The 17,418-nt window shown below is 46.9% G+C and overlaps 1 protein-coding gene across 4 annotated transcripts; it reads right to left on the bottom strand.

The window, feature by feature from the left end:
* Positions 1-696: 696 nt before the first annotated feature.
* FOXRED2 (FAD dependent oxidoreductase domain containing 2) lies at positions 697-13,790 on the bottom strand. 4 transcript variants are annotated; one of them, XM_005312937.4, is made up of 9 exons: positions 13,529-13,790; positions 12,359-12,916; positions 10,903-11,154; positions 9,760-10,029; positions 8,932-9,098; positions 8,042-8,207; positions 7,263-7,504; positions 3,975-4,145; positions 697-3,208 (listed from the first exon to the last, which is right to left on the bottom strand). In XM_005312937.4, the coding sequence occupies exons 2-9, from the start codon at positions 12,895-12,897 to the stop codon at positions 2,946-2,948; spliced, it is 2,070 nt and encodes a 689-aa protein (XP_005312994.2). In that variant the 5' UTR covers positions 12,898-12,916; positions 13,529-13,790; the 3' UTR covers positions 697-2,945. The 4 variants fall into 4 exon arrangements, with proteins under 4 accessions (XP_005312994.2, XP_005312995.2, XP_065419982.1 ...); XM_005312938.4 differs by having other exon boundaries at positions 697-3,152; positions 13,529-13,773; XM_065563910.1 differs by lacking the exon at positions 13,529-13,790 and adding an exon at positions 13,213-13,336.
* Between the last annotated feature and the right edge of the window lie 3,628 nt (positions 13,791-17,418).

Raw genomic sequence — 17,418 nt, 5'->3', positions numbered from 1 at the left:
TGTCAAAGGGCAGGTGGGGTGGGAAGTGTCTTTCATAGCATGGCGGGGAAGGGCTTTATAAAAACATTTAGCTTAGATGAAAGGTGTTGTTGGATCAACAGCTTTGAAGATTGAAGGCACCTCTTTAGTCTCAGATGGAGCAGTGGTCTCACACACACCCCCCCCTTCTAGAACAGTGGTCTCCAAACTTTTTTGATCGCGCACCCCTATCAGTAAAAAAAAAAATTTGAGCACGCACCCCCCTGCCGCGCCGGCTCTACCATTTTTGCCAAAGCAAAAAAAAAAAAAAAAAGGCGCTCGGACTCCCGCCCGAACTGTGTCCTAGAGGGTGAGAGCAAAGGCAGTGCTGTGATTAGGGAGGGTAAATGGCACTGGTCAGATGAGTATTAGCCTTGCAATTTATTTGTCCTACAAGCTCCTTTTGTCCAAAATCTGTTGGACGGGATTAAAGGAGGATTGAACATGGCAAGTATATAGGGGGTAGGATGTAAGAGTGGCTTGTTTTGCTGTTAATTGCTTTTCTCATACCAGTGGTCAGTCTACCTTTGCATACTTTGAATCCCTTACTCCCTTTATGGGCTGGATCCAACGCTCACTGAAGTTTGTAGAAAAGCTCCTATTGATTCTCATGGTTTTGGCCATACCTGCACCTATACCTATCCCCTCTGAGCAAAGGGTTAAAAAGCCAACAGTGGGAGCGATGTAGACGTTTTTTTATACTGCATTGGAAGAATATAACCCTACAAAACATATACAACCAATTACAAGAGGCAGCAATCCACTTCAACAGGAGATACAATAAAATTAAATTGGGCATCAGTATTAAAATGATATTCTGCTATGAAAAGTTATTACAAAAATGGCACCATGAGAGTTTGTGTTTATTGCTCCTTTGTGACATCCAGATCCAACTTGTCTGCTTTACAATTAGGAAAACAATTCTAACTATCATCCCTGCTTGGGATTCCAGACGGACAATGGATTTGGATTGGTTCAAGCGCCACCAAAGATGAAGTTGGAACTTAACAAATGTTATTGATTACGTGTGAGTCGGAATGAGCATGATTCATTCTGTCAGCTGTTCTGGCTCTGCATGGGTGGCAAGAGTAAACAGTAAAACCTTCTGACATTGAAGTTAACAGATCTGATTCGGACACACAACAGGGAGCACACACTGGTGAAGAAGGTGTCATTTGTAGTCACTTTTCAGAGCAGAACTGCAATCTAAGGGAACCCACATACTAGGAATTTACAGTCTTACGATCTTGTGTGTGGATATTACAGAGGGTGCTTTGTGTGTGTGTGTGTGTGTGTGCACACATGCATGTGTACGTACAGTGGGCCTGCTCTTGGCTTTAGTATTTCATAGACAATGAAACTGAACCTTTAGGTCAGACAGGCCTGTTAACGCTCTCACTAGCCCTCCTAATTCCACCCCCCTTGGATAGTCCACATGTAGGATTCCCATGCTGAGTTGTGTGGGCTGCTTGGTGAATACAGACTTTTCAACCACCTCCCTCTGTGCCAGATTTGCATCTAGTGCAAACGGATGTAGTTCCATTAAAGGGAGTGGAGCAATACCAATTTACACCAGCTGAGATGCCAACCCTGTTTCTCCCAGTAGCAGCTACTAAGAGGATCCTTTGATAGCAGCAGCATTTTCATCAGTGTTCCCAGTTAAGAATGACACCCCTTCCAATCCTTCACTCATCTCAACTGCTCCCCAATCTCTAGCAGCAAAGAGCTATAGGAACTGGGTCTTTATACAAAGAGCAAGAAAATTTAAGGGGTCCCTGGGAAAGGCTACTTAGGGATCAGCTAATAGGGAGGGATTATTCAGGTCCACCCTCTCCTCCACCCATTTTACCAGGAAGCACAAATGCAAGGTATTCTCATAGATATGGGGAGAGCAGGAAGACTATTCCCACTTGCCCCTCCTCTACCTCTCAGAAATCATGGGGACATAGGAAGACTGAACTCAAACTCCTTGCCCTGATTAGTGGTTTCCAAGAAGTGAGAGGTCTGTGCCTATCAGATAATGAGCAATAAAACGCAGCTAGACAATTTACCATACATCTGAAAGCTGTAAATAGGAACATCTGGGAAGAAAACTAGGAATACACATTTTAAATAGAGTGAAATGCATTGGAAGCTTTTTGGAAGGACATAGTGCAAATAGGACAGGATTTTGCTAAAAAATACAGGGACTATCCCTTCTAAATAGGAGCAGCTGGCAAAGAATACCAACTCCACCAAGTAAAGGAATGGATTGGCCCTGCTACCCTATCTACTGACAGTTCACATTGGGTCTAAGCTTCCTAGGCTAGCTGCTCACCATTAAAGAGGGAGGTGGCTTTTGGGACCCCTGTCCAGGCAGTGACATTATATTACCCTGCACTAAAACTAAATATACTGGCATGCACCTCATTGTCTCCATCAAAGTGCATGAAAAATTTTGCTTCTGAATTCAGTGAACATACAAATCTTCAAGTATAAACAAGAATGTACTGGACACAGCATCCAACGATCAGAGTCTCCAACCTGCCCTCAAGACATGTGACTGTGTCACATCAAAACCGAAAATATTTCACGTTAAGCCATCTGTGCATCTCTTCTCTCTTTCCCTCCCCATACCTGTGATCCCTAGATGTTGCCCCAGACATTGGTCCAGAAGATAAATACAACACTGTCTTCAAACACTGTGGGCTCTGCAGGGACAAAGGAGAAGCCTCCGCCACACTGAATCTCAGCTTCTCACTTATCCTCCAGAGCACATCGGTTCCATCAGTCACAACAGATCTGAGCAGGTCTTTGGCAATATGTGGACAGCTGGAGGGATGGGTAGGAAGCCAATGGCACATGAAAGAGGTTGGAATCCTGCTGCAGATGTGTGTTATGGTATTGTCACAACAGTCCCCAGGGGTTTCAGTATGAATTGGGAAAGGTTAAAGTTCATCCTTGGTAGTCACAAGATAATGTAGGGGGCTACCTGGTATCACGTTTTCCTTCAGCAACTGGTCACGTGAACCTCTCTGGCCACCAAGCAGTTCATCTGTAAAGTGCATAACAGTGTGGTCCTCCAGTAGGCCGGCTTCCACTGCATGGTGCCTAAGTCTTTCGTTACCCACAAGCCCTTGCATTCGCATGTATCCCTGCTGACAAAAGGGAGGCAGCTTCTGGTGAGTCAGAGCAAACAGGAAACAGGACTCTACAAATAAAACCAAAACAAGATTATGTAGAGATGCTCTGTAAATGCTTAATAATTCAGGGTCTCCCAACAAGTCAATCATTCGGAACTAACAGGATAAAGGTCAGGGACAGTGACAGCACTTCTCCAGCAAGCACCCTGGCTTGATTAATCCAGAGTAATTAATTGTCTCCCGCAGAATATGTAAATTCAGAGAGGGAGGAACAGAATTTGAGATTGAAACCCGGTTCTTCAATTTGGTAGCTCAGAAGTGCTTCCCTCTGTGGCCCCATGAAATTCATATATAGGTTTCCTAACCCATTCTCCAGCTCAGGAGGTGAGAGACTGTAGTTTTCCAGCTTTGGTATCACAGAGTTCTTTTCTCTCATCCCACAAGCTGTCCCTACTGTTTCCAACTGAAAGCAGGTGTGGTACTTGTCAGCACAAATCTCATTTCAGATGGAGGAGCGGGGAAGCTGCAGCCTGTGGGGTATTGAATCAAGACCTAGCAATACACTTCCAGGAGACAGGACCTGCCAAGGGGCACCCTCCTGTCCCTCCGCCTCTTGGGGCACTTAAGATCAGAGGCCATTTTGGAATGGGTGAGCTCCTGATATGACCCAGCATTTCTTCCTGTTTCATGGAGTGCATCCAACTAGTAGTAAGATTTCCCAGCTGCCCAGTAGTCAGAGGGATCTTTCATGTTAACTAAACTGTTGGCCTGCTACAATCCTATCTCAGTCAGATATGTCTCCCATCCCCCATTTCCAGTTAGCGTCCAGGTTACCTGCAAAGAAGCTGCGCAGGTCAGTGTCCAGGCAATTCTCCAGGAAGCGTCTAAGTGGGAGGATATGGGCGTTTGGGGCAGTCCAGTCTGTCAGGAAATCCTCCACAATATGATGGACAGCATCTGGGCGGGGGAGAGGCCAGTCTGGAGGACAGAGCCTCATCTCACGCACTGTTGACAGAACAGATCATATTAACCAAGGAGAAAATATGCTTTTGTCCTCCTTTTCCAGAATCAAAATGGAATTCGGAAGAGCTCAAGGAGATGGGAAATTAATACTGCAGCAGCTATTCCAGCTTCCAGTCCTGGCCCCCCTAACTTTCAACATCTCGGACACTGCACCTTGTTCTGATCTGCAGCACAAATCTCAGCTATTCCAGTCCTGGACTGACTCTCAGCTCTGTCAATGCCCCTCACTCCTGCCCTGCAGCACCCCCTGCTTTTCCAATCCTGGATGGATGGACGCACACACGACACCCATCATTACTATTTTAGCTCTGATCCCTCTGAACCAGCCAGTCATGCCAAACTGTGCTTAGGCTTTATGTTATTATTAATCAACTCACTTCCCTTGTGACCCATGCCAGAATTTGAATCTAGGTCCCTGGAGGTGAAATGTCAACACTCTAATCTTTGGATCCTCCCAGGGAAATTCACTGTGTGTGCTTTTTTATTTGCTTTGATGTTATGCTGCTTTTAAATCTTGCTCTTGGCTTCTTTCGTCAGAGCTGGGGGTTCTCCTGTCAGTATACGATGTCTCAGAGATGGGTACACCACAGGACAGCAGTTGACTTTGGCAATGACACTAGGCACCGCAGTACTTACACAACTCAGAAGTCACATGGTGTGACGTTGCAGTCTATATGATTTTAGGAAAGTATGCTGATGATTATGAATATAATGTAACTGGAATATGCTTCATGCAAAAGGTCTCTTGTAAGGTATCATTACAAAGCTTATAATCTACTGAGTGTGATCATCCTGTTTGTATGAATGTACCACTCTTGTATCTGAAACTAGAAAGATGAAATATAACTCTGAGGGCCTGTTGTAATTATGCAAAGTGTGGGCCATTAATGGTGGTTTGGAATCTTGATAGCTCCCATCAACCAGGACAATTGACTGCAAATGGCTGTTTTACTTGTAACTCTTCCTGTATACGTGTGCGCTGGTAAGTGGGTAATGAAGTCTTACAGTGACATGTGATCATGTCACCTGAACTGGAATCCATCTTTAACCTGGTGCTTTTCCATTGAAAAGGAGGGGGTGGGAACAGGGGGAGCGGAAAAAAAAAAAAAAAGGGGCCACCCGCTGCGGTGCTTTTACTGACAGGGCAGCGCTCCGGGTCTTCAGCGGTACTTCGGCAGCGGGACCTTCACTCGCTCCGCAGGTCTTCAGCGGCGTTTCGGCGATGAAGCTTCAGTGCCGCCAAAGACACCCAGAACTAGTGAAGGGCCCGTCGCCAAAGTACCGCCGAAGACCCGGAGCGCCGCCCCGTCAGTAAAAGCGCTGCAGCGGATGGCGCCTTTTTTTTTTTTTTCGCTCCCGGGTGAGTAAAATTAAAAAGGCGCCACTTGCGCTCAGTGGGGGAGCGGCCGCTGCCTTGCTCCCCCCTAGCTACGCTACTGGGTGGGAACCCAGAGAGGGACAAAGTACTCCCGCCTTATGCAAAAGATATATAAGTGCGTGGAACAGAACAAAGTCAGTGGGCCATCATGAGAAATGCCCTAGCTACCACCTGAGCTGGAACAAGGGTTGTACCAGGGGAAAGGATTGTGCCCAGACTAGAAAGCCGTCCAGTCTGTGAAAGAAACTTATTGAAACATCTCTGAGGGTGAGGTTATATCTGTATTCAGTTTTATTACTGGATTAGGCTTAGATTTGCGTGTTTTATTTTATTTTACTTGGTAATTCACTTTGTTTGGTTTGTTACTACTTGGAACCACTTAAATTCTACTTTCTGTATTTAATAAAATCACTTTTTACTTATGAATTAACCCAGAGTATGTATTTATACCTGTGGGGGGCAACAGCTGTGCATCTCTCTCTATCAGTGTTACAGAAGGCGAACAATTTATGAGTTTACCCTGTGTAAGCTTTATGCAGGGTAAAACGGATTTATTTGGGGTTTAGACCCCATTGGGAGTTGGGCATCTGAGTGTTAAAGACAGGAACACGTCTGTAAGTTGCTTTCAGTTAAGTCTGCAGCTTTGGGGAATGTGGTTCAGACCCTGGGTCTGTGTTGGAGCAGACTGGCGTGTCTGGCCCAGCAAGACAGGGTGCTGGAGTCCCAGGCTGGCAAGGCAGGAAAGCAGGGGCAGAAGTAGTCTTGGCACATCAGTTGGCAGTTCCCAACGGGCTTTCTGTGATCCAACCCATCACACATGGCACCAGGCAAAGGGAAACCATGCACATCACTTCCATAGGATACTGGATTCTTCTGGACAGTTGAAATGTTCCCCAACACTCCTTTTCTGCCCCCAACTTGAGGTTTCAACCACCACCTGGCCACTTGTCACAGTTTCAGGGTAAACGCACCTGTATTTCCCTCTCTGTGGTCCCTCGAGGGCACCCACTTAAAGATTTCTTGCTCCCAACACCGGTTCATATCAGTCTTTAGACCAGAATGAAGGCCCTGAATCGGTTTAAGCTTGGGCTATTTATCCAAAAGTCCTTTATTTGTCTGTTGGTCAGTGGATTTGAACCAGAATATGTGAGCCTTCCCAGGAAATGTTACTTCTCTGGAGATGTTATAATCAGGGTTTTCCCTAAATCATCCTCTACTGTTTTCACTTCCTGGAGGAGCTGTTGTAGCCCAAAGATATTGCAGGAAGTTGCCATATCTGACACCACTCATCAGTGATGTCTTCTGGATGACTGAAGAGCAGCGCTGATGAGTTCCAAAGGAACTTCCCTTCCCTCTTCCATTTCTTTATTTTGTATTCTTATTATTTGTACTACTGTAGGGCCTAGGGGCCCTAGTCCTAGACCAGGACTTCATTGTGCCAGGTGCTGTACAAACAGATGATCCCTGACCCAAGAGGCTTCCAAGGATCAGACAAGAGACAACAAATTAATATACACTGATGGGGTGGGTTGGTTACAAGTACACCATGAGCACCTACAGCAGTGGCTAGTATACCACAGGGGAACAACTTCAAAGAAGCAGGGGAAGATGTCTAGGATGGACTCAAAATTTCCTCTTGTCCTGAACCATCCTTAACTTTCCATCTTGTACATATGGGATAATCAGGGTAGAAGGGTGAGGAGGGATGCTTGTCAGCTTACCTGTGGGGAGTCGTTTGTAGTAATAAATAACAGGATGCAGGAAGTTAGACTGCCAGGCATGTTCTGCTTCCCCCACTGCTCGATTGTAGTAGAAGACATCCTTGTCAGCCCCAGAGAAATTCTTCCCATACTCCATGATGACAACGAAGAGCCCGTTGTGGGCCTTTCTCCCTGTGTGCAATTCCAGCTTTGCCAGGATCCCGACTGGATACTCCTCCAGGTACTCAAATGCCGTGGCATTCCTAGGAGTCACAACCACATTCATGAGATCTTTCTACAAGGAACAATCTAATCAGTCAACAAGGGGTTAAGGCAAATATATAGCATGCAATATATCCTCATTGGCTGAGGCCACTGAACACCATCAGATGGTAATGACTTTCAGTCATTATTCATCTGGTTTGGACCACACCTAGTGATGTAGAGATTTAAAAAGCTCAATATCCTATTACAAGTCTCCATTATTTCCAGACCAAGGGACCCTTCTCCTCAGGGCTTAAATTCAGCCGAAGCCATCCGGCGCAGAGTCCCAGTGCACCCCATGGGGCTGGAGCTCTGATCCCTGGGGCTCCGGGAAATATTTGGAGAGAATTTAAGCCCTGCTTCTCCCCATCCAAAACTGAGACAGCATATCTTGTTGAAAGCTTTTCATCAGGGACATTCAAAGGGGAATCCAGAAATACAGTTTTGACTTCAGCAGGAGTTTTTGGTTTGTTTTAGCCCCTAAAGAGAAGGGACTTATTGATGGAGTAGAGTGCCAGGAATAATTACTCACTCACTCTCTCAGCAGAATGATGTCACCCAGGACACTGAACATCTGGTATAGTCCAGACGCCTCATTCACCCGTTTGATGATGGAATTTGTCAGCTGTGTAATGGGGTAAACTGATGATGGCCAGGGGACTCCGTGATGACGATGTTCCAATAAGTGATGGACAGCACGAGCTAGGACAGCAAGTCAAGAAAGAAAAGGCTCACTTTAAAATACAGCTCACACCTTTAAGATACTGAATCGCACAACAAGGAGACACATACAAGCAACATCAGGATAGACAAGATAGATACGAGACTATAGCAAATCATGTGATCTCCACCTCAGCCAATCGCCACTAAGAATTCTCCCCAGGGTTGCTCACAATGAGTGGACAGTCCTCAGAAAGCTGAGGTGATTCTAACCGTCTGGAAAGTAAGGGAGTTCTCTTTGTGAATCATTTCACCAGAGCAGCAGCACTCTCAAGTATAAGAATTTAAAAAAAATATTAAGGCCTCTGTCCAAAACTCTGCTCCACAAAACAGACCTCTCACCCACAACCACTCACAAGACAGTATACGTGATGGCAAGAACTTATGCATTGTTTTATATAAATAAGAGATAGAAGGCAAGAGATAGGAAGACAAACACGCAAACAAAGACAAAAACAAAAAATGACATAACTAAAGACAACAGATATGGGCCAAAATCTTTTCCACAGCCTGTCCTTCACCCCATACCTTGCTATGCAATCGCAAACTGGATATATCACATCCTCACAATGAGGACTGTGTGATATACTAAAGACTGAAGGTGATCAGGTAACATTCACTAATCCACTACTAGCCTGTGAATTGTTCCTTCCCACCTCAGCCCTTCTTTCCCAACTTTTGCCCATTCTGTACATCCACCGCTCACTTGTATATCGGAATCCATGGATAAAGCCCCCAGCAGATTTCCTGAAGTCGATAGAGTGGCTAGCAGTGCCCAGAACAAAGAGCCCCCGGGTGCCTCTTGCCTCATAACTGGGTTTGATCAGAGGATACTTCTTCTTATTCCCTTTCCCTGGCATCAGTCTAAGAGATCTGGGTGCACAAAAAAGAGCAGATTAAGCCAGTCAGGAAGGGGAGATTTGAGGGTAGGTGGCCGAGCGTGTCGGGAGGGGCACAGGTTATGCTTTGGTCATTTTGAAAGATCTCGCTTCCTGCTTCCACTGCCCTCAAAAGGGTTCATTCCTTTCTCCAGCCAGGAGCACACCGAGGGAATTTTATTAGAAACCAAGAGTATCCATTTTAAGGTGGTTTTGGATGGGGTCACATTTGGGTCTGAGCCACTTGACACTATGAGTCTATGAGTAACACTCCCATTTAAGAAGAAAGCAGAGTTACGGAGATCATTTCCAGTCTGTATTAGGAAACAAGCCAAGGCAGAGAGTGACGAGAATATGCACTGAGGGATGAAGACTAGAAAAAAGCTTCGCTGTATGGATCTGGATCTGTACACCACTGATGCAATCACCAGCTGACAATACCCACGGGACATCAGGGACTCAGGGCCTTCAGCTCCAGAGACATAGGCCTCTCCCCAGGGAGCCAAGGAAGCAGGTCTGCAAATTCAAACAACTCCACTCACTCAGGTCTGACCTCCCATCTGGTAGAGAGCAGTGGTACACGCTTTCTCACACACCCACATACATAATCTCACTTTCTCTGTTCCTTCCTCCTCCAGGCCCCGGTTCACCCTCACCTGTTGTATATGGAGAAGTCAAACTTCCAACCCAGGCAGCGGATAACACGGTCATAGGGTGCCCGGGTGGCAAAGTTGTCCAGCTCATCCTGCGGGAGAGTGATGGATTCTGCACCTGCACTGCTGTTGCTGTTCTCCAGATAGAATTTGAGAGTGATGTGCAGCTTCCCTTTCTTATCCTTGACAATAGCCAGATCTTCCAAGTCACCCTCAAGGAGCCCATCCAAAGACTTCAGCTGGTATGTATCTAGGAGGCCATTGTTAATTGCTCTGAGGAACAGGGAGAATATAAGAAAGAAGAGGGATCTGGGGTTCAAAAACTGCTCCTGGAAACATGACAAGTGTATTACGCTTCCTACGATTCTGTCCCGAAGCACACGATAGCTATCCCACAATTGGTGCATTTTGTGTCTGTGGGAATTTGGTGCTGGTGAGATGTGCCAGATTGACAGTGCTGGAGACAGGCATCCTTTATGTACCACCCAAGCAGGTACAACGTAGATAGTGGCAATGCAAGCTTCCTTCATACTGCCTCACCAGTACACCTCACAACAATAAAAGGAGAGCTCAGTCTCCATTCTATCTTTGGCCCCCATTCCCAGAGTATCTGAGTGTTTCATGGTCATTAACGTGTTCATCTTCCCAACACCCTCGTGAAGTAGGGCAGTGCTATTATCCCCATTTTACAGGTGGGGAAGCGAAGCACAGACGAAACTTGCTCAAGGTCACACAGGGCATCTGTGGCAGAGCAAGGAATTGAACCTGGGTCTCCTGAGCTGGTGCCCTAACCACTGGACTATCCTTCCATGGTCCAATCAATCCTGGGCCTCCCTTCTGAGATAGCAAGCAAGAGGCCAATTAGTGATTGTAATGATGACAGATTTTATGATTGTTTCCATTAGGAACTGTCAGAGACTCCCCCTACCAACTCATTTCACAGCCATGAAATAGACAACTTTCAGTAACTGCAAACCTGGGCTGGATTAAAACATGGGCCTAAAGGTGAAAGGCCCCATATCCCATTACTAATCCTCCAAGCCATTAGTCTGCTGCACCAATCTGACCAGTCTCATCAGCCAATGGCAATTTCACTTGGTTAATATTCAATTCACATTAAAACCATGAAGGAGAGCAGCCTCATACCTTAAATCTCCAACGTAGTGGGTGGCCCAAGAGAGGCGAACGCGGGAGCGGCTCACCATGTGTATGAAATTGGTGACGCCCAGAATGTTTTCTGCTGTCTCAAAGGCCGAGTTCCCCCGACCCAAGATCAACACACTCTGGCCAGCAAAGTCCTCTGGGTTGATGGACACAGATTCATAGCCCTCAACATATTCTGAGCCAGGGAAGTTTACCACATTGGGAACCCATGTTCCAGTGGCTACCAACAATAGGCTGCAAAGAGACATGATGAGAAAGCATTGTCAACATTAGGGAACATAGGAATTGCCACATAAGATCTCATCCACCATCCACCTCCTGTAGTACAGGATTACACTACTGCTACCTTGTTCAGTGTAATGTTCTGCAGCCTGCCATACTGACCCAGCTGTTTAATGCATTTTCATTGCTCAGTGCTACATAGCATGGGTGGAAGCGTCATCCCAACTTCAATTACTGATCTGCTTATTCTCCATACCATGAGGGTCAATAACCCTTGTAATTTTATCCTACCAAAGGCCATTGCAGATGTTATGCATAAATGTCTAATCTTCTCCAAGTCTCCCTAAGCTTTTTGTATTAAAAAAAACCCAGTGCCAGTGAGTTTCACAGGTTAACTATATGGCGCATGGAAAGTATTTCCTTCTACGCATTTTAAATGTGTTGCCTTTTAATACAGTATATGGAGTGCTCCATGTCACTTTATTATGGGACAGAAAATATCTCAATTTCAAAAAATAAACTAGATGATAATAAAGCAAGCAGAATCATCTCACTGGCCCTCTGTTCCAACTGTTATTTAATGTTAGGGCAACATCTAAGAGGTGGAAAGGAATATCAGGTAATCCTGATTAGCAGCACTGTCTACTGTTCCAGTTCTGAGCTGTCCACACAATTATATGACAGCACCTCATTCCTAACTGGTAGCACCCCATTATTCCAGTTCTGCCCCAAATCCATCCTTCAGACAATGCACCTCAGTCCTGACCTGCTAGTCCAGTTCTGGGCTCCTAACGAGTAACTGGAATCATATAATGGGGTTTAGAATACAACCATCTCAGACTCAAAACTTTCATGGTTTTATGCCAAAATGGTTGTTTACTGAAACTGCTTTACCACGGGAACAGAAATAACACCCCTGTCAGCACTTCAAACTTCTGCAAACTATGTGTAGCCAAGTACATTTTCTCGCAGAGGCTGTAAGCCACTGATGAAGTTGGTTAAAGCCTTGAGTCAGTTGGACATTTATAAAATAATGCCTCATGCTCTCATTAATGATTTGGATATAAGCAGGCGGCACAGTTTTTCTGTTGGCATGTTGCTCAAGGAAGGTGGCACTTTTTCAAGAATTATGTCATGTCACCTACAACCCAACAGGTAGCTATGTACTAGGCTCATGGAAAGCTGCATAGCCGACCAGGCTCACTTTGCTGGTTACCTGCATCTGTAGTTCTGGCTGTTATGGTCTGTAAGAATGAAGTAATGGCCATTCCATGCCTGTGAGTCCCTCTCCAGTCTCACATGGATGATGGCAGTGTTGTATTGAACCCGGAGCTCCAACATAGAAGCAAAGTCTTCAAGGTAATGCACCATGGTGTCAGCCTCAGGGAAGAAGTCACGAGAGTAGTGTCGGAAAAGCAGTCGGCTGTCATGGCTGAGAAGGGAGTTCCAGTCATGGCGAAGATTGAACTCGCTGTTGGACTTGCCAGTGTGTCGTTTATTGATGCTGATGAGTTTGCGATGGCGTGGATAAAGGGCAAAGAAGCTGCCAGGCGCATGGCTACGCTCAAAGACCAAATAGTCCCGGCCTGCACGTTGGAGGAAATAGGCCATCTGCAAGCCTGAGGGGCCAGCACCAATGATGCAATAGTTGTGGTGTTTAAGGGCGGAGGCACCGTCAGTGCAGGAAGAGCCCATGTAGAAGGTAAAGGTTAGGAGCAGGCCCCATGCACACTGGGCAGCAGGCGGGGCCATCATGGGAACAGCGAGGCCAGCTCTGTTCAAAACAAAATCCAGTCACAAGAAACTTGCAAGAGCCCAGTGGGGTTACAAGGAAATCACTCCAGCGCTCAGTTTTGGGGTGAATCCACCTTTGCACGGGCACTGCAGACCCACCAGGCGCTGCTATGAATGCACCTAGTCCACATCTTGCCACCTCCTTGCCCAGTCTCTGGTGCTAAACCCTCTCCCCTCCCTGGTACTCCTCCATCTTGGCAGATCCCACATGACCAGGGAGCACCACCCCCTAAGTGAACTTCCCCCCACTCAAAGGAAAAAGGGGGTGTCACACACCTCCTGCACACACACTGCCCCACTCCACCTCAGCCAATGGGAAGCAGGGATGTGAAGCCTCCAGTCAATAGGGTGAATCACCCCCCCCCCGCGCGCCCCACTCCATCCCAGCCAATGGGGAAAGGGGACGTGAAGCTTCCAGCCAATAGGGAAATGGGGTGTCGCTGCTCTGCTAAGCTCCCTCAGTGGGGAAAGGTGACTCGACCCTCACTGCTAGCCAATAGGCACAACCCCACTGACACCCCCCCCTCGCCCAATAAGGAAAGAGGCGTGACCAGCGTCCATATGGTGCGTAACATGTGATGTATTGACACACCTGATCCGTCAGGCTGTAGCGAATCGATCCAGGCAGGTCCCGTCCGGCCGCCCCGTAAACACCAAACTTGGACCATAGAGTCCTGGCGACTGTGCTCCTCCTGCGGCGGATAGACTATACCCCACCAGCGAGAGAAGTTGCAAGAGAGGCTATTCCTCCCGAGGGGCAGGCGGGCACTGAGATAGGATCGGCGCTACTAGCTGCCCGGTGGAGCCGTATCACGTGATATAGGCGACTCGCTTCCTATCAGAGCCGCACTGTCACACCCGTGTCACGTGTCGGGGGTGAAGCTTCCCAGCGGGAGTCTTAAAGGGGCAGGCCCAGATGAATTCCCCCGCTGGCTGGGAGGGCGGGGAGCTGAGTCAGGCTAGGCAGAGCCCAGGGCGCCTGGGGTGGGGGATGAGCCAGGGCCAGGAGGTGCCCGGGTGAGCTCCAGCCTGGGGCACTGACACCTTGGGTTACTGTCACAGGGCTGAACCCTGCAGCCAGGGCTGAGCGATCCCCAGGGCAGCCAGTCCCCCAGACCTTCCCCCTAAAACAGCTGCAGTTCTCGGCCTTTCCTTTCGCTGCCCAGTGTTGTGATAGGAAACCCCCATCTGACAGGCTTCCACCCCCTCTGCACGGTGGCATGCGGAGTCCCGGCACTACCACTGCAGCTACCTGCCACAGAGGAAGGCAGGCTGCGCCCACACTTGTTGCTGCAGCTCCATAGGGCAGGGAAAGGCTCCGGCAGCTGTGCACTGTAGAGGGGAAAGGCTCCGGCAGGGTAGGCAGTGGGGCACTATTGCCCTGTCAACAATAGCAGTGTATACATGGGAGGCACAGCTTGGGTGTGCAGAGAGCCATTTAGAGTATATACCCTGGGGTTCAGGTGTGTAGGGCACTCTACTCCCCTAAGCCGTGCTTCACTGTCTGCACTGCTCTTTGTATCTGTGCAAGCTGGCTGTGCAGTATCTGTACAGTACATGCCACTGTAAGTGTGACCCTATCTCTAGCTGGTGTTAGACATGGTAATAAGTGTCCCTTTTGGGGAAATGGGAAAGAGTTGAGATGGGCTGGAGTTGTTGCTGAAGTCTGATCCTGTTTCCTTTAAGACAAAATAAGACAACCACACAAATGGGGAGAATAGCAGCAAAAATAAGACAATGCAGCTTCTGTTTCTGGTGCCAACTTTCACTTGCAACCTCACTGCTGCAGAAACACGGGCACAGCACAGTGTCATCAGCAATGGTGAGACAGGCTTTTAAGGCATTGCTTTTAGTTGCCTTTCTAGTCACAGTGTTGCAAAAGATGGAATTGCCTCCACTGCCGAAACCAGATTCTCTTTAGACAGAAGGCTGAGAAAGAGAAGAAGTCAAGTGGGTAAGGAATATGATACGAGGGTGGTGGTGGGGGTGACAGCAGGATCCCTAGCCTTGCATTCCAGGTGTTGTTTGGGATTTAGCTCTAGCCAAAGTATGTGGGGCGAGGGGAGTCATGTCATCTAGGTCCCACTCTCTGGCCCAGTTTGGAAGTCCCTCAAGCTCCAGAAAGCCACATGGTGTGATGGTAAAGCCTAGGAGACAATGACATCTACAATCAAAAAGCTCACTTCTTCCAGTACTTGTATCTCCCCTGCTTGCTCTCATTTAGTGAGCCCCCAAATAAACAATGTCAAAGGAATGGCAACCTCTTCCCATTACCACTAACCAATCAAAACACATCAGTGATTAAACTATAAATGTTTTCTCTAATTTCTAGACTTTGCTCATTCTCTTATTACCTCAACTTGACCCCGTATCACAGTTCTTTTAATATAAATAAGCCAGGTTGTACTAGTTTATTCGTGTCCAACTTTGCTGACTTGTAAACAATTATATGTAACAGGGTGAGTTGGACTTTTGATACCTTGGACAATTGAGAGTACAGGCCTCTGCATAGCACTGTCCCCACCCAATAAGGCTAAGGGGGCAAATGCTTCTTTCCAGGATGAAGAGGAGTCTAGGGTAACTCATGGAGAGGGGGCACAGCCTGATGCATCTGGAAGGGAGCTGAATTTCAGGCCTGCGTGAAATCTCTTTGCAGGAGGCTGAGAAGTAACTCTTGCTGGAAGAGGTTGGTGCAGGGAGAGAAGAGCAGACCAGCATTCCATCTGTATGATCTAAAGCAAGGGAAGTACTGTATACACACCTGGCAGCAAATTCAGGGGAAGTAGTTTGCCCTAAGAGGTTCCACTATTACAGCTGTAGATACACTAACCAAAGTAGGACTGGTAATACATTGCATTATTAAGAGGGTGGCACTCTCAAATGGCAGAGGCAGTTAGGCCTCTGTGGCAGGCAAAATGAGTGCTATGTATTAAATTGAAAAGCACTTTGCGATCCAAAGTGCTAATGAAATGGTATTTAGTAACTCCTTCCACTAATACACCAGTACATTGGGAGGCAGGGGATTAGCAACCTATTGACAGTAGCCTGGAATTAAACTCCCCATCATGGACCTAACCACATCAGCCACAGCATCAGGGGCTTGTTCACCTGCACATCTACCAATGTGATATATGCCATCATGTGCCGGCAATGCCCCTCTGCCATGTACATTGGCCAAACCGGACAGTCTCTATGCAAAAGAATAAATGGGCACAAATCAGACATCAAGAATTGTAACATTCAAAAACCAGTAGGAGATAGGGTGACCAGATGTCCCGATTTTATAGGGACAACCCCGATATTTGGGGCTTTGTCTTATATAGGCGCCTATTACCCCCCACTCCAGTCCCGATTTTTCACACTTGCTGTCTGAACTGCTCTCCTAGTAGGGTGACCAATCTCCCTGGACACTCAATAACAGACTTCAAAGTGGCAATTCTTCAACAAAAAAACCTTCAAAAACAGACTTCAATGAGAAACTGCAGAACTGGAATTAATTTGCAAACTGGATACCATCAGATTAGGCCTGAATAAAGACTGGGAGTGGATGGGTCACTACAAAAATTAAATTTCCCTCTCTTGATATTCACCCCTTCTTGTCAACTACTGAGAATAGGCCACTTCCACCTTGATTGCATTGGCCTTGTTAGCATTGACCCCCATCTTGGTAAGGCAACTCCCATCTTTTCATGTGCTGTAATATTTATAGCTTACTGTATTTTCCACTCCATGCATCTGATGAAGTAGGTTTTAGCCCACGAAAGCCTATGCCCAAATAAATTCGTTAGCCTCTAAGGTGCCACAAGGACTCGTTGTTTTTGCTGATACAGACTAACACGGCTACCTCTCTGAAACCACTCCCCATTTTTCACACTTACAACCTGAAGATTAGCATGTTCTTTTCCCTGCACCAGATAAGACATAAGGCCACAGGGGAACTGGTGGGATAGAGAAAACCCTGCAGTACCCTCATCCAACCAGTTCAGCCTGCCAAAACTATTAGTACCAACCCCATCTGCACAACTGAGACATCTATATTAGCTTGACTGGGAATTCCTTCATGGGAGAAACCCCAATCTAAGGCACTTTTTGATGTGCCGAAACTACAAGCTGTCAGAGGAGCGAATACTCATATTGGCTCTATACCAGCATGCTCTCAGTCAGAAAGGGGGACCGATAGTTACACATATTTCAGATGCTCTCAGGTCTCTGATCTCACCACTCATTGTACCAGGGAGAAGAGGAAAAACTGTTTAACCTCTCTTTCCTTTACTGCAGTAGAGAAGAATGCTCACCTCTTCCTAACTGGGTGAAGCAGGAAAACACTAGCACAAAATGGTGGCAGAGAAGACCAAAAAAAAAGCTGGAGGTGGTAAACTTTTTGTAAAGCAGCATACTTTATTACAACAGCTCACTTGCCATTTCAGAGGCTGCTTTCGTCCCAGGATTTCTTTTCACACCACATCTGTAAGGTAGATGTAT

The sequence above is a fragment of the Chrysemys picta genome, chromosome 1 (assembly GCF_011386835.1).
Source record: "Chrysemys picta bellii isolate R12L10 chromosome 1, ASM1138683v2, whole genome shotgun sequence".
NCBI classification, from domain to species: domain Eukaryota; kingdom Metazoa; phylum Chordata; order Testudines; family Emydidae; genus Chrysemys; species Chrysemys picta.
Note: the sequence above shows the minus strand (reverse complement) of the source record. Positions and strands in the feature narration are given on the sequence as shown.

Coding starts and splice junctions, on each gene's coding strand:
- FOXRED2 (XM_005312937.4), bottom strand. CDS start 12,897: ATGATGGCCCCGCCTGCTGCCCAGTGTGCATGGGGCCTGCTCCTAACC. Junction 9,099..9,759: donor GACTTCTCCATATACAACAG/GTGAGGGTGAAC, acceptor TTGTGCACCCAG/ATCTCTTAGACTGATGCCAG. Junction 7,505..8,041: donor GACATCATTCTGCTGAGAGA/GTGAGTGAGTAA, acceptor TGTGACTCCTAG/GAATGCCACGGCATTTGAGT.